At 40.0% G+C, this 23,985-nt stretch overlaps 1 protein-coding gene across 1 annotated transcript in view; it reads left to right on the forward strand.

Moving 5' to 3' along the window:
• The first annotated feature begins 556 nt into the window (after window positions 1-556).
• si:ch211-196i2.1 (collagen alpha-1(I) chain) overlaps window positions 557-23,985 on the forward strand; it is a 71,985-nt gene continuing 48,556 nt past the window's right edge. The window contains exons 1-2 of the mRNA XM_026297777.1: window positions 557-680; window positions 23,773-23,920. Of these exons, the coding sequence (XP_026153562.1) occupies window positions 557-680; window positions 23,773-23,920 (272 nt within the window). The remainder of the gene's footprint in view (window positions 681-23,772; window positions 23,921-23,985) is intronic.

Raw genomic sequence — 23,985 nt, forward strand, 5'->3', positions numbered from 1 at the left:
CAAAACAGAATGAGGATTTAATTGATAAGGTGGACACAAACCCAACTCAGAATAAACGATGAACCATGTGTGCTGGATGTACTTCAGCCACAGTTTGCTGACAGAGGTAAGGTGATAATGTCAGTGCTGTGTTCAGATACCCTCAAGTAAATAAAACAAAGTTACTGAATCGTTATTTAATGAAACTCCAGTCCTTGTTGTTCATTTAGCCACACTGTGTCTATTAGCTTAAAGTAAAACGAGTGGAAACCATGTCCTCATAAGAACAAGTGGGCGGGGCCTGTGCTGTTTGCTTTGGCGCCAAGGTGACGTGCTGACGCTGCAGGAGGAGAGAAGCTGCTGCTGGAGGAGAAGGAGGAGGAGGTGAAGAGGAGGAGAGGCTAGTTAGTCTCTATCCCACTCCTGCCAGAACATTACACTTTGAGGGGGCAAAAGCAAAGTGCTTTTTAAAAAATGTTTTTCACTTTAAGTGTAGTTTAACTGGAGCTGGTTCATATCGACAGCACTCGCTCTCAGGTGTCTTGCATGTCTCTTAATTGGTGGCTGAAGCGGGAAGATGCTGCTCTGCTCGCTGAAATGGACACTTTGCCTTTGGTGGCTCATAGCGGTGGGCACCGCCTCACCTGACGATGCTCCGCTGGACTTTGGGGGCGAGTCCGGCTCCGGGATGCTGCAGACAGGTAAGGACCCGTGCAGCACCTGCACTGCAACATCAGTGCACAAGAAACATCACACTTTGTTACATGACACGTTTTTCATTTACACTGTGATAGAAACAAACGCTTCTCTCAAAGATTGAATTGAGTGTTTTGCTTTAATTCAGGGAATTATTCAGTCTCATGACACATGTGCCTGACAGGGAAGTGCCCCACAACTATAGCAGTGCCTACACTTTAGCTGCTGGAGTCTTTTTTCTGTTTCGGCTGCTCGCTGTCAAGTTCAAGGGATGTTCAGTAGTACTGAGTTGAGTTTCATAATCAGGAAATGAAATTATTGTGTTGTCCCACTGCACGTTTCTTGACTGTCCTGTGTAAACTTGAGCAAACAATTAGCGGTTTATTCAGTGCAGCTTCAGACAGTCTAGCTCTGATGCTGTTACTCTCCTTAGACTCTCCTCTCCTTAATTAAACTGAGTGAATTCAAGTTCACTAAACTCAGACTGCAGTGAAACAAAACAACTTCCGTTATTTACACAAGAGCTTTCTTGGAGAAAAAAAAAAACTGTTTCTAGATTCTAGAAACATTTCTAGATTCTACATTTGCACAAAATGTGGATATTTATTCAGCATCTATTAAGCATCTTATTAGTTTACATAATACTTCTTCGACTTTGCATCCAAACAGCCTTAAAAATGTGCGATTGCTGTCTCTGAATATGTGCTTTGTTTCTCACCAACCAAAGATGCCAAATCTCATCTGGCCGTGAAATCAGTTTGAATCAAGACGAGTCTTTATCTCCTATGTGTCTTGATGGCCAGTGCTGACGTCTACAGCTGTTTTCTGGCTACATGATGCACACAAAATGTTTTTAGGTTGCATTAAACACATGTGGTAAGTGAAGCCAAAGTCATCCACAGTTATTAAAACACATGGGATGCTTTTATTGTGCCGAACAGATTTATTTAATCACATCATCATCTTCTTCCCTGCCAGCTCTGTTGTCTCATTGGTGCTGTCAGTTTCTGGGTCTCCTTTGTTTTATCATGACTGTTGGTGCAGTGACAGCACTGTACATGCTGCTGGTTTACATTGTATTTCTGAGCTGTGTTGGACTTGTTTAATCCATCCCTGACCTGCAGATATTGATCTTAGATTGGAGCTCTGCCAAGTGCCTCAGTAAGTCATGTCTGGAATACACAGCATACACACGTTGTTTATTTTCCAGTTTGACTTTTCTGACATTTCTTTATTGCTATCATCTGTTTGTCAGAGCCACACAGGAGACTCAAACAGATATGGTAGAGCAGGGAGTTTGGAGTTTGGATTAGACTGCGGAGGTGTCAGATCCTGCTGACTGAATCCAGCCTGTTGAGTGTTTTCACAGCGTTAATGTAGATGGCAGAGTGTGAAAGTCGTGTAAACGTTCACCCAATATCAGCAACAAGGCTGATGGATATGTTATAATCTCTCTGTTATTGTCAGGTGTCCTCAGTTAGATCTTGCCTCGTTCCAAATGTAACTGAGCTCATTTAGGAATTTGTGATTTGTGCAGATCCAGCGTATCAGGACCTGAATAGGAGATAGCACACCATAGTAGAGTTGAGTTAGTAGAGTTTATCCCATGACAATCTTAGATAGCCTGAAGCAATCTGACGCTGTGGAGCTCACCTGGAGAGTCTGGGCTAGTGCAGCAGGGTTAATGTATACCAGATTATTATTTTTTTTATGGATTTCTGGGCCCAAAAACCATCAAGCAAAGTTAACACTCCTGAAAAAAGAAATCCTGTAGCCTGCTTGTCACTTAGTTGCTGTATTTACTTATGACTTATTTCAGTCTGTAAACTTTCATCAGCTAAGATGAATTAACCTGTCATGAACCTTAACCTGATGGAAATCTACTGTGGGGCCGCAGCATGTTGCACAGTTTCTGGGAGGCATGCATGTCGGCTCCTTTGTGAGTGAACTACCGTGGCTCATGGTTTCCAAAGCCACGTGATTAGATCTCCACCTTAGGTGTGGAGTTTTAGCACTTATTTCTGCATTGGAAAGATGAACAAATTTTGAGTCTTAGTTAAAATGTTTGCAGGTGATTCCATCCTCCTCTGACATTATGACAATGACTGCTTTTAGTGCGAATAAAACAGAGTAAAGAGGGAATGGAAGAATCTACCAGGTGTATCTACTATGATCGGTTGTGCAGGAGTCGTTCATCTTCACTTATGCACCTATGACTGCAAAGGATCACACATACTATACATGAAGCATTCCTTTCCCTCAGGTTTGATGAATTGCATTCATTCACACAGATGCACTGAAGAAATTCCTCCACAGGTGATTTATCTGTTCCACAAAAGTGTCATTGTCAAACCAGCTTTGATTTAACTTTGAAGCCTCTGTCTTTGTGTGCTGAGTGCAATATGCACCAAACAGACTCATAGTAAAGAGTTAACTCTATACAGCCCTTTAATCCCATCTGTCATGAGCCTCTGGTGCTTATTCTCTATAGACTTTCCACCACCATATGTGTGTGGCGTGAGAGTGTTCATTTTCTTACTCTGTCCAAATCTCCAAGAAGACGTGAAGATAATCAGATCAGACTTCCATGAAGCTTGCTATAGACATTCATAGTGAATAGGAGATAATTTCTTTCTGTGTTTTAGTGCCACCATTAGGACAGAATATCCCCATGCACACACCCTATTATCACTGTGTTTGCTGAACTTGCTCTTCTGAGGATGAACATTTTCCATTTGTGGACATGCCAGGTTTTCCTGCAGTCCTTCTTTCAGGCCAAGCTATCACTTTTTGTCACATAAATCTACCTGGAACAAAGTCATGACATTTGCTGGGCACATGCATGCTTCCATGATTTTACTGACCTTATGAACTTTTTTCTAAAAACACTAGCAGTGTCTGATAAATGGTACTGTACATGGACACTATCATTTTCAGTCCCACTATTCATCCATGCATCCATCCATCAGCCATATCCAGCTGTGATATGTGACTCCCATATGCGTGGAATAGCTTACTGTAACCTCTGACCCAGTGAGATGGTATCACCGCAGCACAGTATGCAGAACAGCTGGTGAGACAAATTTTGTGAAGCCTAAAAGAGGAGTCTGTGTCTCCATACCTTTCAGCATCAGCCATCCACTCACCTAACAGCCTCCCCAGCGCTCACACACTTCAGTGCAGAGCTGGAGATCACTGACTGACCTTCTCAACCTCGGCTGTTAGTTAATGGACCTCCAAAAGTGATCTGTTCATGTGTCTCACACATTGGGGGTTTGGGAAGACATCATTTTACAAACATAGCTGTAAACCTTTTATAAATAAGTCTCTCTCTGTGTATGGCACTACAAGCCAGAGGAGTAAAAAAAGTGTGATTTATAGTCCAGAAAATATGGTATACAGTATTAAGGTGGGACCTTGACTAAAGCTGAAACAATGACTGTAGTTGATTGACTGAAAGTTAACCAGCAATGATTTTGTTACTGGTTTAAGTTTGTATTAACTCTTTTTTTTTTTTAAGCAAAAATGACAGACATTAAGCATTTAATTCTAGTCCTGACTTAATCTGGGATAATGGATTGTATTTCCTTTGGTTTTGGACTGTAGGCCAGAAAAGCAATGGAGAAAAATTTTTTGTTCGCAGCATTGCTAATGCAGCCATTGTATGAATTGCAGGGAGCAGGTGAAGATATTTCTGTATCCACAAATGTGGTAATCAGATTATGAAATAAACATATGGCATAATAAACAAGTCTGGCAAGCACACAGCTGCTTTGTATGTTTTTATTCTATCTGTCTTCCTCTAGACAGAGCGTTGTCATCATTCAGATTAATTTCAGTACGTTCTGCAGCACTTACATCACATCCCCGAACACTCGACTCAAACCAGATCAAAAGCACAGCCTCATCCATGTCACAGAGCCACTAATGCTCTTTCAGCAGATTGAGCTCATTATGTCATTATGAATATAATGTTAGATACATAACGGCTATCTGAATCCAGTGAAACTTGATGATGGATCCTGGTGCTTGGTGAGCTCTGATATGGAGCCCATTATCCTGCCTTAACCATGCCGAGGGCCCTGTGCTGTGGCGTGTGTGCTGTAATGGTCTCTGCCATATTCAGACTGGTCAGCATTCAAACAGGTCTCAGCTCTTTGTGAACAAAAGCGGGTGGAGAGGGCTAGGCTCAAACCACATGTTAGGCTAGAACCTCCTTCCTTGTCTCGAATCTGTTCTTGAGCCAACAGGAACCAGATGGCAGATAGAGTGGGCTGATAGTCTTCAGACAAGGCTCCTCAGATGTTTGGTGTTAGCGAGGAATAAAAGAATGGGCGTTTAATTTTATTTTCTTAACATTTACAATGTTACCTCAGTGACCACTTTGTAGTGTCACTCCTCAATGCGTCTCTCATCACTCAGGCACTGCAAAGAGCCCGCAGACACATTACAGCCCATGGGGCATAAAAACACAGTTTGTATGGAAAAGGCTAATTTAATGATCTGGTGTTTAATCCCAAGCTCTGCTGTTTGTGGTTCTGCTTTCACTGAAGTGTTGACACACATACATGTAATTGTGTCTATTAACTGTGCCACACTTGTTAAGTTACTTTGTAGCTCACAAATGTTAAACACCTGCCCTGTGGTAAATAAAAAAAAAAAAAAAAGAAAGAAAGCTAATGGGGATAGTGCACCTGCTGTTGAAGGTGGTGTCTGCACAAACTGCCAGCGGTTATGTTTGTTTTATTTGCAGTATGTCAATTTACATTCCTGCTTGTTGAACAGTGCTCTGATTGGAAACATTTGCCCATTTAAAGGGAACTAAACTAATAATTATTCGTTTTAATATACTTGTGAATTGTGTAAATTGGTGCATGTGCTTTTGTGGCTTCGTTTTTCTTTATCTGAAATGACTCAAGCTTCTAGTTTAAGTTACCTACAGTTACAGTAATCTGTGACACTATATTATCAAGTAACACAATGCCAATAGAATTATGCCACAGTAATGGACAATACATTGCTCAAGTACACACAATTGTGAAAAGTATTTATTTTTGTTAACACCAGAATAATAGTAGCAATAGCATTTAAGTTTTTGGTAATAAAAAATGGCACCAACTATTATAGCTAAGGTTACCAAAAATATTAGACCAAATGTTATCAAGGTGAGGTTTAGTTTAGACGGCATTCAAGCTGTTGAGCAAGTAACTAACGGAAAAATTTTCAATGTAGGCCATCTGCAGTAGTTCTAATCCTGAAGAATGGGAATCACTGACCACAATGGGACCACAATGTTTGTAGTATTTCATGAAGATGTTCCATTTAAAGCAGCTGTTGTGTATCTTATAACGGTGTATAAAAATACAAATGCAAAGACAGTATGAAAGGGGTCGGTTGTAGGGATGAAGGTACAGACTGAATGCATTCATCTGTGTCAAATAACAGACAACTGTGCCAAAGTCAGGGGGAAGGTGAACCGGTGTGTCCCCCACCTCTGTCTGAACGGCAACACTCACTCCAAACTTTGTTTCATCTGCAGACTTTATTACCTGCACTTTGAAGTCTGCAGTATAGGTTTTTATAACAGTATAGGCAGTATTTTCACTTGTGTTACACTAGGAGTTGTAGTTTAGTGTGAATATAAGCATTTTTACTTTTTTGGCCGTGTAGTATTATCTTCGGTTAGTCAGGAGTCCAGTCAGTCAAGAGTGTCATCTAACACTAGTGACTACTGGACAAGATGACAGTAAATATATAAGTTGCACTACAATCCAGAGGAATAAAAAAAGTGTGACTTATAGTCCAGAAAATATGGTATCATCCAAATCTGCAGCTCCCCTTAGCTGAACGCAGTATTATCACCAGCTTGAGCTCATTTCTAGCAGCTATCTGACTTACAGCTGCACTGTTGTCCACTCTCTCAGTGCTGTTACCTGTCGCAACAGGCAAATATTTTTAAAAGATGAAAATCTCTAAAAGCACATGCATCATCTGTTCAGCACCAGGCAGCAGACAGGGACAGTTGGCAACTGGCTGGTGAACACAGTGGAGAGTTAAGCAGCTAAAAAGCCTCGTTTTCCTCAGCAGTTGGTAGAAGAAGACGGCTAAGTAAGAGTGAAAGGTGGACTTGCACGTTTGCCAGGTGACCAAAAAAAAAAAAAAAAACCTTCCAGTCCACCTGAGAATCTTAGATTCTCTCTAATTGCTGAATGAGTAAATAATGAGCAGAGGGTTCAGTGATGTGGCATGAGTTTGGCCGAGTGTCTTGAGTCCTGGCAAGCATGCAAACCTAAATCTGGTGTAGATTGGTGTCTAATAGCAGGCTCTGACTTTGTTTGGCAAGCATTTGCCCTGTGGGACACATTTAAACTATCGTATTATTGTAATTCATCATTAAAAAGTTGAGGTGGAGCCAAAAGGCCAGTTTTAACTGCTGCAGCTGTGACGTGTGTAACTGCCTTGATACGCTTGTGTTCCACAAAATAGATGCCAGATGATGCCAGGCAGACACTCTCAGATGCACTTAATTTATATCCTTGCCACACACTCTCCTGTGTTACCTCATTGTACCCGAGCTGTTTTCTTGCGTTATAAACAATCAAATAACATCAACAAGTCATCTGACTTGACAAAGGGAAATTTAGTTTTTCCTCCCAAAAAATACAACTTATGAACTTGTGCGTACTGTATGTGTCCCTACAAAATAAATGAAGATGAACATACAAAAATAAATACATTATACCAAGAGACAACAAAAAAAGGGTTGGTACAGAGTTGTCATTGCAATGCAGTGCCACCTTGTTTTGAAAAAAAAAAAAAAAAAAAAACTACGATGAATCTTCACCTATCAGAGCAAAAGCATAAAAAAAGTGAGATTTCTTCAACTCACCTGCTGAATGGCACCATTTGTTCATGCTCTTGTGGCATTTGAATTTTTTAGTTTTTTTCCTAAACTGTTTGAGGCCATTTGTCAGTTTTTTTAAAGCTGCTATTGAACGTGCTAATCAGTCTGCTAAAATGAACAGCTCTTATGGCGTGAGTTTCCCTTGACATGTTCATAAATGTCCTCTGTTATACTGAACACGTGCAGATGCTTATCTTTATTGGTTTGACTGAAGTTGACTGATGGTGACGACGCTGTCATGACTAACAGAGCCTGAGCAGAACCTACACAGGGCAGCCACAGGGAACAACATTGGGGTTTTTTTTTTTTTTATCTTCACTTTTCTGTAGAAGTGCCCTGCTTTCAAACTCCTGCCAGCCGCTGTTTGTCAGGGCCTGTTAAGGTTTTGTTTACCATGACGTGATTGATTTGTTTTGAAGCCTCAGCTAAGCCTTTGTGTCACCTTTACTGCTTACATTTTAGCCCAGACTGCTCAAGGTTTAACAGCCCTGGAGGATTTGGTCCCAGGAACCACAGACTGGCTTTCTTTTTCTTTTTTTCCATCATAGATTGTGTATGAAAGAGTCTGCCTTTGTGTTTGTCAGTGTGCAGGCTACTTACCCAGTGACTGTCTGTTGGACACAGTAGGTTTGTCTGCACCACAGCCTGGACTGAATTTAGACCAGTATCAGTCGCTGCAAACATGAAGCACACTGCAATAAGATCTCCATCTGATCAACTCATTTGTTTACAGGTAGAAATGAGTCCTGAAAACCCTGTTGACTCAAATTAAGTCACATGTTTTAAGAAAATAAGACTCAATAACAAAGTAACTTGAGATTTTTTGACAGGGCTTGTTATGCTTTACATGGACACATGTTATACTAACAGCCAGTGCTGTCTAACTGCATGTAGAGTCGACAAGCCACCAGGCTGTGAACAGTGAACAACAGAAAGATGCACACAGTCCAACTGGTTGTATTAGTTTTGGCCTGTCAGTCTCCAGTGCATCCCTAAAAGACATGAACATCTGCAGACTGAAATGTTTCAGAAATGAATGATTCAGCCTGTTTTACAGACATAATTTGCACACGTAGTAATTATACATAGTAACCTTTCTCACATATACAGACTCAAGGACTGGAAATCCTCAGCATACTGTACAATACATACTCTGGGGGAGCTGCAGAGAATCAAAGACGGACTGTGACATGGCGGAGAAAGATTTGGCATTAATATGCTATGATGCTTGAGAGAGCATCGTTACTGCTTGTTTTGATTCCTGCTGGGAGAGTCTGCTGTGTAATGTTTAAACACATTGTAAAAACTGATCTCAGTGGTCTGTGGGTTCTCAATTCTTTATGATATACAATAACATTAAGAGGCTATCAGGACTAGAATAAGAAAAACAATGCAAAAAACCAATTGCAGACATTTCAGCAGAGTTAGGTACAGTATGACTATTTTATTATAATGACTATAATGGAATACTAGTATGGAATACTCTAATGATTATAATTTTATTATAATGACTATTATACATGACTATTTTATGTTGGTACTGCTCGCCTGTTGTTGAGCACAAGCTGAACAAACCAGGTTATTTACATAAAACCTATACTGAAGGTTGAAGCTTGCCATCAGTTGGTGCAGGGTCACGTTAAGCTTAAGAGGTGCAGAACAGAGCACTTACTGGAGTGGGCCTTATAAGCTCCTGCACTCACATCTCTCCCCAAAGATGGAAGTCCCCAGTCCTGCTGAATATTTGCAGACAATCAGAGCTTTTAGCGGTAGATGCCTCCTTGGATGACTGCCTAGCTGTGAAAATCAGTGGTCGACCCCCATCATGTCACTGCCTTTTCCTCATTCCTCCCTCCTTCTTAAAGTTAAGCGAAGTTAACCTGATTCCCATGACCCAGCTGTGTTCTCATTTCTGCTGATTAGGTGAGAGTGATGTAATGTGCCGTGGCCTGCGCTGCTGACAGACATGAAGAGAAAACCACCAGTATCTGCTGGCGCCCTTACAGACAAATACACACCTCTGAGGACGTCTGAGTGTGGTTGACATTGCAGTGTTGCAGGCCTGATGTAGATTGCGTTTCTGTCAGTCTGTGCAGCACAAGTCAGCTGGGCATATTGTAGGTGAGAACTCATTTTCCAGCATTCAGGACCTTTATAAGAATGAGCACCTCTTACGTGTTAGACTATCAATCTGAAAAACAATGACCTGCTCTTTGTCAGTGTAACCGTGGATGTAGACTGCATCTACCTTCCATCCCCAGTATCTAGTGCAGCAAATACATTTGTACTCTCTTCTGCATGGAGGAAGTGCATCACACTACAAGGCACAGTTCCTTTAAAATGTCAGTAGCGTTTTCAACATTTGTAATCTTCAAGGCAAGTTCAGGGTCAAGCCACAAAGCATTAGTAACACACTGTGTTGTTAAAACTGTTCTGCATTAAGAGCTTTACAAACTTTACACACTTGCTCTGACTTGCAAATGGTCACTGTGGTCCTTGCAGAATGAGGACTCGTCACTTAGTCCATCTGTCAGGTTATTTTGCACATTTCAAGGCCAAGAGATGCTTCTAAAATCTTTTCTAAGTGTTCAGTTAGGTTGAGATCAGTGACCCCCTCCTGCCCTCTGGGGAATCACCTGCATTTGTTAAGTTTCTGCACTCATGTCAGTACCTGTATGAAAAATCCTGTTAAAAATGACACTGGCCTTGTGCTGTTGTATTTTCCCGTTTAAGCAGCAGTTTAGAGAGCTTCATCGCTTCTTCTGCCTTGTGAGTGCCCACATTGCTCGAATAACCTTTCAGCCAGTCTTTGTTTTACTGGTGGCCTGGAGAGCACTCAACTTACTTGAACCTGACACTTGAGGTCACAATTCATACAGCACAGGGCCATTTTCCGGTGCTTAGCAAGCCTTGTAAAGCTTTTTACAAGTTTTTTTTTTACAAGCACTTTAATGACTTTGTCAATGTAACTAGTGTTTTCTTCACCCATCTACTATTGCCTGCAGGGTACTGATGACCTCAACCAGACAGGGCAGTGAAGATCTCTGGGACCATGAGGAGTCACTGGGCCTAAATGTAATAAACTTTAATTCACCAATAACAAAGGCTGAAAAAATAAAGAATCATCAGAGTTATTCATCCTGTGGGGAACATGAATATTTGAATGTCCAATAGTTCTTGAGACTATTCATTCAAAACTACAAATGTCAGCCTTTTGTTTGCTGATGTCTTGAAAATGCATAATCAGAATGTAAATGCTGAGCCATTCTGTCCAGCAGATATTTCACCGGATAAGTGAAACCTGAATCAAAGTGGTGGACAGAGTGGCTGAAAAGTCACCCTTTACCTTTAAAACGCACTGTGTAGTTTCAAAAATGCATTCTGTAACCTTTAACCAAATCGTATGTTTTATGTCACAAAACTGGATGTGTCACAGGGGTATCTGAAACAAAAATAGCTTCATTCAACATAATGTTTAACTTTCCCTTTAAAGTGTTTGCCATATTAAGACACACACTGAGTCATTCCCATACACCCATAGACCTGGATCCTGTTTGAAAACACACTCCTCTTCCAGCTTGAGAAGAACATGCCTCTATCAGTGTGCTTACATAGAAATAAAACTTGAAATGTGGAGTAGAGAGTATAAGTTATGTGATAGGAAAAGTGATCTGTTTTTCTGCTGCGGTTCATGTTTCCTGGGTTAGTTTGTTAGTTGAGCTTTGTTTAGTCAGGGAGTCTCATCGAGACCAAGACCTCTTTTGTGAAAGAGACCTGAGAAAAGGTAACAATAACGTCCCTGCCATGAATCAACAAACATAAGGGGGCTGTAAATGAAAATTTATTTCAGTATGTTGACAGAGAGGTTTTGACGCTGGTATTAATGTTTTCTGTGGAAACAGTGGCTTCATTTAGTTGGAAAACATTTTTTCCCCATTCCTTTATGATTTCTCAGTGGGTGCTGGTGGTCCAACACACACCCTGTTTCACACCCTTGCATTTCCACTCCAGTTGAGATATGTTTCTCCTTCAGTGTTCCAGCAGGCTTGTTACCTGAATCACCAACTCCAGCCAAAAGCATAATCTTTGCTTTCCTCATCTCATGTTAAATACTAATTTACAAGCCTTCCCTTCTGTCTGTACATTGTTTTCCTAACTTGCATGTAAGACATATGCAGCACGAAGCCCTTCCCCCATCGGTTTGCATGTTCAGCTGACACATTCCTCATCTGGCTGTTTGGTTCCTGAAACTGCAAAAAGGTAGTCAGACAACAGTGACAGTGTTAATGAGCATGTGATCACAGGCAATTGCCCTGCCTTTCTGTGCTTTTAAAGGCCTTAAGCCTTTGAATCTTGCTAAATACCTGGATTGTTAAAAAACTTCCCACGTTTGTAGGACACAGGCCGGTGGATTACCACAGGTGCAGTTTATGTGCCTGGTCAGAGTCTATCTTTGGGGATTGGCTGTCTGCAAAATCAGCTTCTCCAGATGTACTTGGAGTTTGTCTGTTAAGGCCCTTTCTCCTCTTTCATCTGTTCTGCAGACTCCATAGGTGGGCTCCAGGGATGCATCGTGTCCTAGGAGCTGGATGTGCATTGTGTCAGTGTCCGCTCAGTGAGAAAAGAAACGTCTGTCATGCAAAGCAAACTGCCAGGCTCAAGCCTGTGAAACCATGTGGTTTCTTTTGCTGAAATATCAGATTTTACAATGTTAATATAAAACTCCAATATTGAAGTCTGAACAATTTACACATACATAATGAACATACTGCAGCTTTTTACAAATTTTGATTTGTGCTGATGACATGACTCTAGGCTTTGATCTAGGCTGGAAAATCTCAACAGCAGGTGAACGGCCAAATATCTCTCAGAACTTCCCAGAATGCCTCCACTAGAGGTTCACCAATGTATCGGTTTTGCCGATTGATCGGCACCGATAGTTGATTCCCGGAACTATCGGTTACCGGCAAAAATCCACACCGATAGTTTTTCCGGGTTGCGTCCCCTGCTGGAGTGGCTGAAAAGGGTCTGTTGTCATTATACAGTGTGAGAGCCAACATATCTATGGCAAGAGCACACATTGCACAGTCAGCGCTGACACTTCAGGTGCACTTTTAAAACACAGACAGATATATACAATACAGTAGATATTTTCATGTTAATATAAAGTAATTCATTTGTTGACTAGATGCTGCGTTGGAGAAAAAACAGCAGTATGTTTGCCGACAAGGCTGAGAGGAGGCTAACATTAGCAGTAACTCAAGCGGTTAAAGAAATGTGACAAATACACGCAAGTCCAACCCAAATGTTTAATATCATGATTGTTACCATAAATTTGCATTAGATGACTTTGGATTTAGGTGAAATGGTTAACGTTTTACAGTAAGATTGCATTTATAACATTAACTGAAGTTAATAGATGCTTTACAAGTATTATTTATTGTTTAATTTCAACATTTACTAATACATTTTTAAATTAAGTTAATTTGCATTTTATCTTGTTAACTTTAGTTAATGTACTAACGTAAATGAATGAGGTACATCTGTGTTGCTCAAATATTAATACATGCTGTAAAATCTCTTGCAGTTCTTTAATAGGACTAGTTAAGTTTCTCCTGTTTCACAAGTTCAAGTTCATTTGTAGTGCCTTTTTTTATTCATTTTGGATGGAACTGTTTTTTTTATTTGGAGTGTTACTTTTTGTTTCAGTTTGAATGCCTGTCTTTAATTTACCTCAATATTTATTAATAGAATTAATATATTCATATTTATTTCATATAGTACATTTTCATGATTCAGTGCTGGTTTTTGTTTTTTTGTAATTAAATCCAGTACTATTTTACATGGAGTGTTATGTTTTTATTTTTTTTTGTGTGTGTTTTTATCCAGTATCCATTTTTAAAAACTGTCGGTTAATTAATCGGTTATCGGTAAGTGCGGCCCAACCCAGCTATCGGTATCAGTGAAATCCGATATCTTGATGTCTGCAGTTTAGACGTTGAAGTCTTGAGTTAATTTGTGTATGCTATTTGTGAAAATGTAGTGAAGCTGTTTAATATATATACATATCATTTGCTGTTTTTCACTTTCATTGATTTGGCTTGGTTTCTGTTTAGTGTCACAGTAATAGTATCACCTGCATGATCGCACTGCGCAGGTAGAAGTGCCTGAGGTGTAGTATGTGTTATTCACACTGAAGGAGGTGTACATGCTGAAATGTCTGCACCTGTTTCTGTGCTATGATTTCTTAAAGTAGAGAGAGACATCTTCCATGAAAGGAAGGGTACACTACCACCACAACATTCAGGGTGAGGAGCAAGAATAGCTTCCACGCTGCTGTATAACAGCATATCATGTCAAATACTGTTCGGTTGTCTGCTTCACCACACAAACATTGACTTTAACCTAAGTGACTTGAGGGTCATCAGGCTTATGGGTGAGTGTGTCAAACAATGGAACAGACCTCTGATGGACGGCCTGGACTTCCCACAGTCAGGCTGCCTCACCCCTCTCTGCTGCCCTCTGCCCTCAGGTGATTCACTAAACATGAGCAGCTAATGTTACATTGTTTTAAACTACCTCTTTCGGCTGTTTAATTCAGTCCCTGTCAGTGCATTAATGAAAAGCTACTTACTCACCAACTCCAGCTTGAGATCTGCTCTTTCTCATCCCATAAGAGGAAATGAGAAACTAAATGTATTGTTCTGAGTCTGGTTCTGTCCATTAAGTATGTGATTCATGTGTTTTCTTTCAGGAAATAAAAAAATAAAAAATAAAAACAGTAATCAGTTTCTAATCTGCCATATTGTTGTGTTATATAACACAAGTGAACATAATAACATAGTAAGCAAACTTTCATATCAACCATCATATGGGCATGAGTGTATACCTCCCTGCACTTTCATATGCATAAAAGCCATGTCCTTACTGGTGCCTAGGCGTGCTGAGGTATGATGTCTAATACAGTATAGGTTAGTGGGATTTTAAAGTGTTTTGCTCTAAACCACAAGTAAAATTGCTAGTGGCTAGAGGCTGCACTGAGGGGCAGTGGTGCTTTGAGCCAGATGTTAACATGCCTAGTGACAGTGTTTGTTAGTGTGACTTACCAAAATCTCAGTATACCCAGTTAAACATCCTGTGTCCTTTCCACATAAATGTTTACACACACACTTGGAAATCAAAGACAACTCAGACACAGAACCATTGTTAAATTTTCTTCAACAATCAGAGTAATCTGCTGATTATTGTTTGTAACCCATCCTACTTATATTGCATACGTTGCAACCCAGAACAATTTACTGAACTTTAGTATTAAAGTATTAAAACTAGGGTGTAGTTGTCTCGATTAGATCTAAGAGAAGGCCCCACAGTTTATAGTAAGTACATGTACATCTATATGTCACTAAGCACACTTAAATCTCTTTTACTATGGCATGTTTTTGTAGTTTCTACATTTAATAGAGGAACTTACAGATGTAATGCTCCTTTAGGCATTAAGCACCACACTGGGAGCCTTCCTCCCCTCTAACTTATGCCACCATAATGTTTAATTTACTTTACCGATGACTGGCTCCAGCGTTCTTAAGGCCCTCTTTGAAGGGATTACCACTGCAGTTAAGTGAGAGAAAAACAGTACAGGAAAATTTTTTTTTGTCTCTCAGCCCTTCAGGACTGTGTGATTAGTTGCTCTGGATAACCACTTTAAATTCACTGAGGAAGAGAACCCGTCTGGCAGGCTTACATGTCCATTCAGTGTGCGACTAATGTGCTTTAAGATTTATTTACTATAGAAATAAATATCGAATACAGTGCAGGGAGGTATATGCTCGTGCCCATATGATGGTTGATAAGTTGGAGTGGACCAGAGTAAAAGCAGACCCAATCAGAATGTATACTAGTGTGCATGTTGAATATGTTTTCTTCTTTTGATACTACCTCTCTGGTTTAAATCTCAGTAACGGCGCCTTTCTAACATCATTTCTCATTAACATGCCCCTGGTGGCCCTGTAATTCCCTCCTCTACACACATTTCCTGCTTTTCCAGCTGAGGAAATGCTGTAAGTTTTTAAGACAAGGAACCTCAAGTGCTGTGTTTTGTGTCAGCCGCTGGGACTAACAGCCTTACTGTTATATCCATTCAGCCCACTTAACTCCCTCTGTGTCCTCTCCTGGGCTGTAAGCCCAGTTCACAAGCCTGTCTTCGTATAAAACACAGATTTTGCTAGGGCTGCTTAGGCTGTGTAAGAGACACCTCTTGAAATATCCCAGCATCAGAAATGTTATTGTGTCTCATGCAGTCTGCAGTCTGAGGCAGTACTGATAGAAGGTATTTCCATTAGGATTCACAATCTTCAGGTGAATTATAGTTTGCCGGTAGGTGTGCTCATCAGTCAAAGCTTTGTTGATAACTGTGACTGATTGAGATGTTTAGGAACAGAGTTTCTTGTGTTTCCTGTATTCATTCCAACTTTCCATCTCTCATTTCCTACTTATCTGCTGCAGTGATTCCCTCCTTGTTTTTTATCAGGGCAGGTGGAAAGTCTTTAATCTTCAGCCTATTCAGCCTGTCAGCCCTACCACGGCAGAACCCAGTAATTGTACTTATGCAGTAATTGAGCTATCTGTTGGTCTATCCCAGCCTATTAGAGTAATGTGATCCCAACCACAGGATGGTGTGGCAGCCAGCACCCGCTCCTCCTGATTATGGCCCCTGGAGGTCGGCCAGACCAGGAGGAAGTAGTGATTTCAGGTTGAAAGGGGGATGTCTTATCATTTTCCTGTTTATCATTAGTAACCATTATATTACTTCAAAATGATTCATAGCAGGTCAGTTCATTGAGTTTTTACATAAATGAGAAAAATATCTGTCTTTAACTGCTGAATGTTCCATGTTTGCTGTTTATTGGTTCATACAGTCACTTTTACAGCAGCTGCAATGTTGCTGAAGAGTACAGGAACTGTGCAGCAACACCATACATAAGAAAATAGTTCAATAAACAGTAATGCATTAATCTACATGCATTATCTACATGAGTGGCATAAGATCAATTGTTCATTGTATGTTGTTTACTGAAAACATCTGTCCAGGTAGGACTGAGGTTCCTTGGGGTACACTGATTCTTTCTTGCTAATTTTAGAGGCTCAGGTCAATCTTTTATATTTCACTTCTACTGATAAACTGAGTGACGTTTTTATGCTGTTCAGAAGTACCTATTTAGCACTCATTTATTGTGTGTGTGGTGCAGGCACTTAGTTCACACACCTGTAGCTCATCTCTTGGTAAACACAGAAATCTATCACTTAGTGACATAACTGGCATTAAACCAAGCACACAGGACATTTTCTGTCAGTTTCCATCGTCTCTCATTTTTGACACTGTCCATGTTGGTATGAATATTATTTTAGGGTGGAACAATTACAATAGTTACAACTGACTGTGTAAATAAAAGGAGTTGACCAGGTGACAGGTTACTTTTAATGCAGCAGTGAGAGTCAGCAGCCTTCAGTTCGCAAGGATCACTTTGCTTGGACTGCTCTAAAAAGTTGGGTTGATTTACTGAGCATTGCGTTTCTCATTCTCCCTTGGGGTTCGTCAAAGTACACACAGTGCAAATTGTAAACATTAAGAACATGCCTGTATGTGTTTAAGACGGAGATGAGCTCCACTAATCAGCTCACAAAGTCAATGTGCCATAAAGAACATTTGAACCTGTGGTGAGAGATGGTAAAACCTCCTGTGACCCTTAGTGACCCTGCATGCCAGGCCTGACCTTCACTGACTGCCACAGCTGTTTCCCCTCCACAGTTTTATGCTGATTCCACTGGGGGATCAACATGTGGAAGATCCCGGTAGGATCCAGAATATTTAGTTTATGTTATTAAAACCTGGCATTCTTATTTATTTATTTGATATGGACATCATAATAGCATTGGACAAACCAGATGCATTGCTTGAGTGTTTTAGCACAAGTGCTAATTTGCAACACTTGTCCTCAGGAGGGTTTTGAAAAAAGAGAGTGCATCAATAAAAAACCCTATGGAAATAGTCCTATTAGAAATATTGTCCTCACAATTTCATTTTTAGAAGTTAACATTCTCATGTGAAGACCTTTGTCCAGACTTTAGCCACTTTTTGAGGGTTCTGTTAAAAGATGTTCAGTCTCCAGTTTCAGTTCATTGGGAAGAGAGTTCCAGTCTTGCTCCTTTGGAAGAAAAGCTGGACTGTCCAGAAGAAGTCTGGGGACTACAATCCCTGCTGGCAGAGCCTCGAGTGGTCAATCTGTTAAAGTTTTGACAGTGGTGACGCAAAATTATTTAAACATTTAAAAACAACTTCAGTCTACCAAAATGTACAAAGTTTTCAAACTTAAAAAGTGTGTGCTTCTTTATGATTTCATTTGGTTTCTTGTTCTTGCCTGCTTATATAATGAGATGACAGTTGTCATTATAGAAGGCGACGTTTGTGACCACAATGTGATACAATAAGAGAGATGGGAAAAAATCATTGCATGCAATATATGGAAGTAGCATGATGAGATTAAGTCCCTTCTGATGGATCGGAAACATTTCAGATTTGTTTTGACCTTTGTACATACATTGTTTTATTTGGATGTGGAATTTTTAATTATTGTCTCTAGACTAATGCCCGAGTACTTCTGCGGCAAATGTAAAGTATAATGTGACATGACAGCATCATCACATAGAGCGTGTATTATCCTTCGATAACTGTGTAGCTGGGCTCTTGTGGCCTCATCCTAATCATAAATAAAAGCTGTGGGACTACTTGTGTTGGCTGTTATAGGTTACTATAACTATTATCTACTCCTGCTTTTTGTGTTAAATTAATATCTATTGCAGAAGAAAGTCATCTACATGAACAAATGGGTACATTCTCCATTAAGTACAAAGCAATACAATACAAAAAACTCTCTCTCTCTCTCTCTCCTACATATATATATATGTGTGTGTAACAATAGCAATAATAGCGTATTATAGTATAGTATTGTATAGTAGATATTTGGGCACATAACATAAGCATAAGTAATGGATCTGAAACTGAATCTAAAGACACATTGTTCATTTGTTTTATCCTTGCCTGAAGCAGAACTTGGTGATGTCTTGCTCTTACAAGCTCGTTTTGCCTCCTTTCAAACTAACTGCAGTGGACTGACTCAGTGCTGGGCATTGGCCAAGCCTGATAATATTGATGAGGTGTATTACACTTGCTTTATTCTGGCTTTGTGCCATTTTCTGTTGGTAACTCATGGTGGACTGAAGCTTTGGTTCTGTCTGTAGCAGTCTGACATACAGCTCTTTACTTGCTCCATTGATGTTGTAGTCAAAAGAAGCAGCATACAACTTCCCTTCTGCTCCACAAGTCAAAACTCACTTCCAAAGAAAATCATGTTCCCAGTGCTGGAGTTCATGTTCACACTGGAGCATTATCCCCCTGGACTATTTGAATGTTTGAGGTTTTTCACTTGGGAAATGCAGAACATGCTCAAGAGGTTTTTTCCCCCATTTGTGTAATATGTTTCTTGTTTAAATGTCTCCATCTGTTGAATGTTCAGCAAATCATTTTTCATTGCTGCCAAAGTGACTTTTATCAAAGAATGCATGACAGTATTTAAAGACAGTTTTTTTTCTCAAGCCTAATTAGGTGGGTACAGTGTGTCGATGATTTATATGTTGTGGTTACCGATGCTGTTTATAGCCAGCAGCTGTACAATGTACAGTCACATTGGAGCTCATCCAAGAAGAACAATTGCAGAAATACTGCCAGGCTATATACTGATTGTTGGTCTTTTTTTGGTAGGTGGATATAGCTTTTGTTTGCATTAGTACACCAGCAGTGTGCATATAGGATTTCACTTTACAGTTTTTCAAGCTGGACACCTGATCAGCCCTTGGATTTACTGAATGCAGGCCCACCACTTATGATTCTGGTGAATGAGTTCAGTTACATCATTGGATTTTATGCGCTGATCCCACTATTGCAGAACTAAATGGATGTGTTGTAGCTGCACTGTCAGGTAATTTGTTCCTGTTTTAATCATGTATCTCAAAGTGATTTGTTCAGTTTGTGATCTAGAACAATAATGGTATCATTTTATCTTTCTTTTTATTTGCAAAGACTCTACTACAATACAGTCATTCAAAGTAAATGTGTTTTGTGACTTGTGAGATCAAGAAGTGGGCAGGTTTTCAGGTTTAACAATGGTTAGAATAGCAATTCCTCTGCAAACATCCATCTCTGTGGGTAGGTGCAGTACCAGCAGAAGAGCAGTAATCTCTGCCTCTCCACAATTTTCTCAAGATCTAGACAAATCTCAGCAAATACCTGAGCACAGTTTTGGAGCTACAGCAAAACGTCTAAATACTTTTGGAATTAGAAATTTCAGTTTGTGCTTTTTAGCACATTTGCAACAATTTAATTGGGTTATTCAGTATAGATTGATGGTAAAAGAAGGATCCATCAGCATTTTCAAAAAGATAATAGATAACATCATCATCCTAGAGTTTTCTTTCCATTTCTGGGCCTATTGTCAGTGAGAAAAACATTAAGTGGTTGTTATCTAAAACAGACTTTTAATTTATTGTTACATGTCCTTTGTCAGTCTACCATGAAGTGTCTCATTTAACTCTCAAGTAAAACAAAGTTGTTCTGGCAAGTAATTGTTGTAGTAGCTATTGAAGTAAAGTAAACAGAGAATTAATTGGGGCTTTTTAGGAATGTGTCTGCATGTCCCTCTGGAGGCTTTTATATATTCTGTATGACAATAGAGGCTCAACATGAAGGCCTTCATTTATTACAGAGATCATCACTTTCACTCATCGGAGGGCAGCTGAGGAGATTTATGAAAGGATTGGATGAGATGCTTTACAATAACAGGCTTTTAAAGATCATACACAGCTGGTGACTGTGTTTGTGATTTTCTGCAGCAGATGCACTGTATTCTGTTCATGCTCATATTTGAATATGTATGTCTTCAATGGTGTTATTTCTATTTTCCTCTTCAAAACAGGTACCCATGCAATATGAGGTGACAGACCTTTAACTGATAGCTTGGACTTTCGTGAATGTTACTGTTTTTTCTGCCAACTAGCATCATCCGTGGACATATTATAACTACTCCACTTGAAGGTGGGCCAAAAAGCGTTTCTGAAAAATACCAACAGTAAACCCTACTTAGCATGATGGTTCAGCAGGTAATGATGTTGATTCCTGGGCCTCCCAGGTTGTTTGGAGTGTCCAGTTCTCTCTTCACAGCCCGTATCACTACTAAAGGTGGACAGAGGCTCAACACAAACTACGCTGTATAATGTGCACTTTTCAGAAGGCAACAGTGTTTATAGCTTCTCTGAACAGACACTTAAAAGAGGAGGTAGAAGTGAAGGGTGCTGTTCGACCAAATGACAAACTTTACATTTGTCCTTTCTGGCTGTATGGTATTTGTTGTTACCAGCTGCTCCTTTTCAGCTTCGATGCTGAGCTTCAACTAGAGGATGTGACACATGAGAAGTTCTTGTTTCACGCCTCAGTGCCAAAAACGTCTGAACAATCAGCAGGAGCTTCAACAAGGATGTGAACAGTGAGCAGGGTTTCTTTGAATACATAAGTGAAGAGGAGGTAGCACTACTGGGAACTGACCCCTGGCTTGCTGAAGATGACTTTGAAGGTGTTTGTCATCTGTGTAATAGCCATGTGTTAGACTATTCAGGTTTCACCCTGTAGCTAAACCACCGCATGCCTATAAGGGTGCACCCCCACCAGACTGTAATGGATAAATAGAATGGAGAGAGACAATGCGGGACTGAGTGAAGTAGTAAACTCCTATTCATGATGGAGGTGTATTTCACTGTGTAGACCTGGGTGGTATTAATGGCTTATGCAGAATACCACACAAACCAACAGTGCCGTAAACAATACAGACCAATAAACACATTTCTGCATAGCTTTCCACAAATCTTATTCCACTAATGGAATGGATATGTTTAGGGACATCATGTAATTCCCAGTTTAACTTCCCCCCAATATTACAATACCCTGAGCTCAAACTCATTTAAATTACCCTTGTGCCTTCAGTTTGATGACATACTTTGTCACAAGTTCAGTTTACTTAAAAACAACTGAGGAGAAACCTACGCAAACTGTTCAAATACTAGTTTGGTTAACCTGCACTTTTAAGATGGCCTAGTCACTTATGGAATGTTTTTATTGACTTCACACAAACATATAGAAAATAGTGAGTTGGTCTAACTGTGGGTAAATGGGACATACAACAACATACAACATACAGCAGACATAGTGAGCCAATCCTGAAAGTCCTTACTTGTTCATGCATTTCTCCTGATGCAGTACTGAAACATCTGTTTTACTTTTACAGGGAACAGAACAGGCATGACTGCCCCCCACCCCCCACCCCCCACCCATTACCCTTTTTCCATCTTAATAGCTTGATTCTTTGATTATAGTGTTAGGAGAACAGCACATAGGCTTTGCTTGAGGCCACAGTGTTGCTGCACATGAAATGGTCTTTCATGAATACTCCCCCACTAGTGGGGCTTAATAAACACCATCGGAGCATTAGCTCAGTAAGTGTGTGAGAACATTTTCCAGTTCCTGAGGCTATAAATTACTACTCATTTAGGTATTGCAGCATCAGCAATCCCATACACTCCTCACTGTGACAGAAGAGTTTGTGGACTGTGTGTTTGATGTTAATGTTGTTATTATGGTTCATTGCAATTTGTAAATTTCTAGAGGCTTATGTAATTGTAGGTCCAAACAACAGCTGAAATGAAGAGCAATTCTTATTCTGCAACATACATCTAAGCATAATTTCTGTATATTGATCAAGTGTTGCCTGCAGAATGTCAGTGCAGTATCAGTTGCATGGTCTTCGTCTAAAGCTTATTGTTGAATTATATTTAAAAACTGCTTTGTTTCTTTCTAAGTTAAGTACCTTTGACGTCACTGTCTTGATTGGAGTGAACCTGGGACTGCACTGCCAATATACAGAGCAAGTTAAAGGACTACTCCAGTTACTGTTGTGCATGCATATTATCACAGACTCCAGTATTTGGAATAGTCACAATTAATAAATAATATGAATAAAACATTTATATTTTCCTACATTTTTCATAATGAAATTGAATACTATGTAATTTTTTTTTAAATCTAACCTGAATGGTCCATGCCCACATTTTTCAAACTCTAAGCTGGAAGTGTGTAACCCAGGGTTGTAAAGCCTCAAACCAAATCCACAATAGGCCTTATGACATCACCATGGTTTTTACTCAAACTTTGAAAAAAAATCATCGAAAGCCCCAGAAGACATTATACAACTGTTTTGCAGACTAAGTAGTAGTACTTGTGAAGAGTAAACAAAGCTGTGTTAAACTGTGGTTCTTGTCCATATATCTTTGAGGATTCCTTAAGGGCTGGTATGTTGGAATTTTTAGCACGACACCAGATATGTTCCCTCAGTGCCATTTCTCAGGGCAGCAGACTGTGACCATACAACGCTGCAGAGACCAATGATTCGTCTGGCACTGCTGTCAGGATGAGTGGAAAGAGTGGATGGGTCTCTGGTGGGCTGACTAACATGGATTCATTTATTAAAGTACTTGAGAGGATTAAGGTCAAATCTGTTTAGGCAATCCTGTATCTTTGGAAAACATCCTGAGGCAGCTTCCAGCATGTTCATAGTGTTTAAATTTGATGTTTGAGCACTGCTATTCTAATCTTTAGGTAAGTTGCTAATCATGATTGCTGTAACATAAATTGGCTTAGTAAAATCGATTTAACTCTGTTCACCAAATTAATTTCAGCACCACCACTTACATGATGAGACCGATATTTATGTTGAGAATGATCTCAGTCAGTTCCCAGGTTAGTGTGAGTGGCATGCAACTAGCAACAATACTAAACTTTGAGCAGTGACTCACACTGTCCAAAGATAAAGAGCTATATTCATAATTTTCAGGAGTTGTACACAGGACATGATGAGAGGCACTTTACCTGCTGACAAAAAAACGATCTTTCAAGAATGACAGAAGTGTCGTACTCACAAAACAATGCAACGTCAAACACTGCAAGCCCAAAAGCATGTGGACAACCCACATATTACACCTACAAGTGACTACTGAACACTTCATTCCAGCATTTCTCCTTAATTGTCTCACTACAGATGAGGTGGACATTCTGGAGGAGCTTTCTCCTCAGGTGTTAAACAGCAGCAACACGTCCATCACTGTGGAGGAGAACAGGTGTCCAGTTCTGCAGGTGGGGCAGTACTCCACCTTGGCTCTTCCTCTTCAACTGCTCTTCACTGACAGGTACATTTTCTTCTCAGCTCTATATTATTAGTGCCTGACTTCGGTTTGTGAAGGTAAAAGCTGGT

The sequence above is a fragment of the Mastacembelus armatus genome, chromosome 12 (assembly GCF_900324485.2).
Source record: "Mastacembelus armatus chromosome 12, fMasArm1.2, whole genome shotgun sequence".
Classification (NCBI taxonomy): Eukaryota; Metazoa; Chordata; class Actinopteri; order Synbranchiformes; family Mastacembelidae; genus Mastacembelus; species Mastacembelus armatus.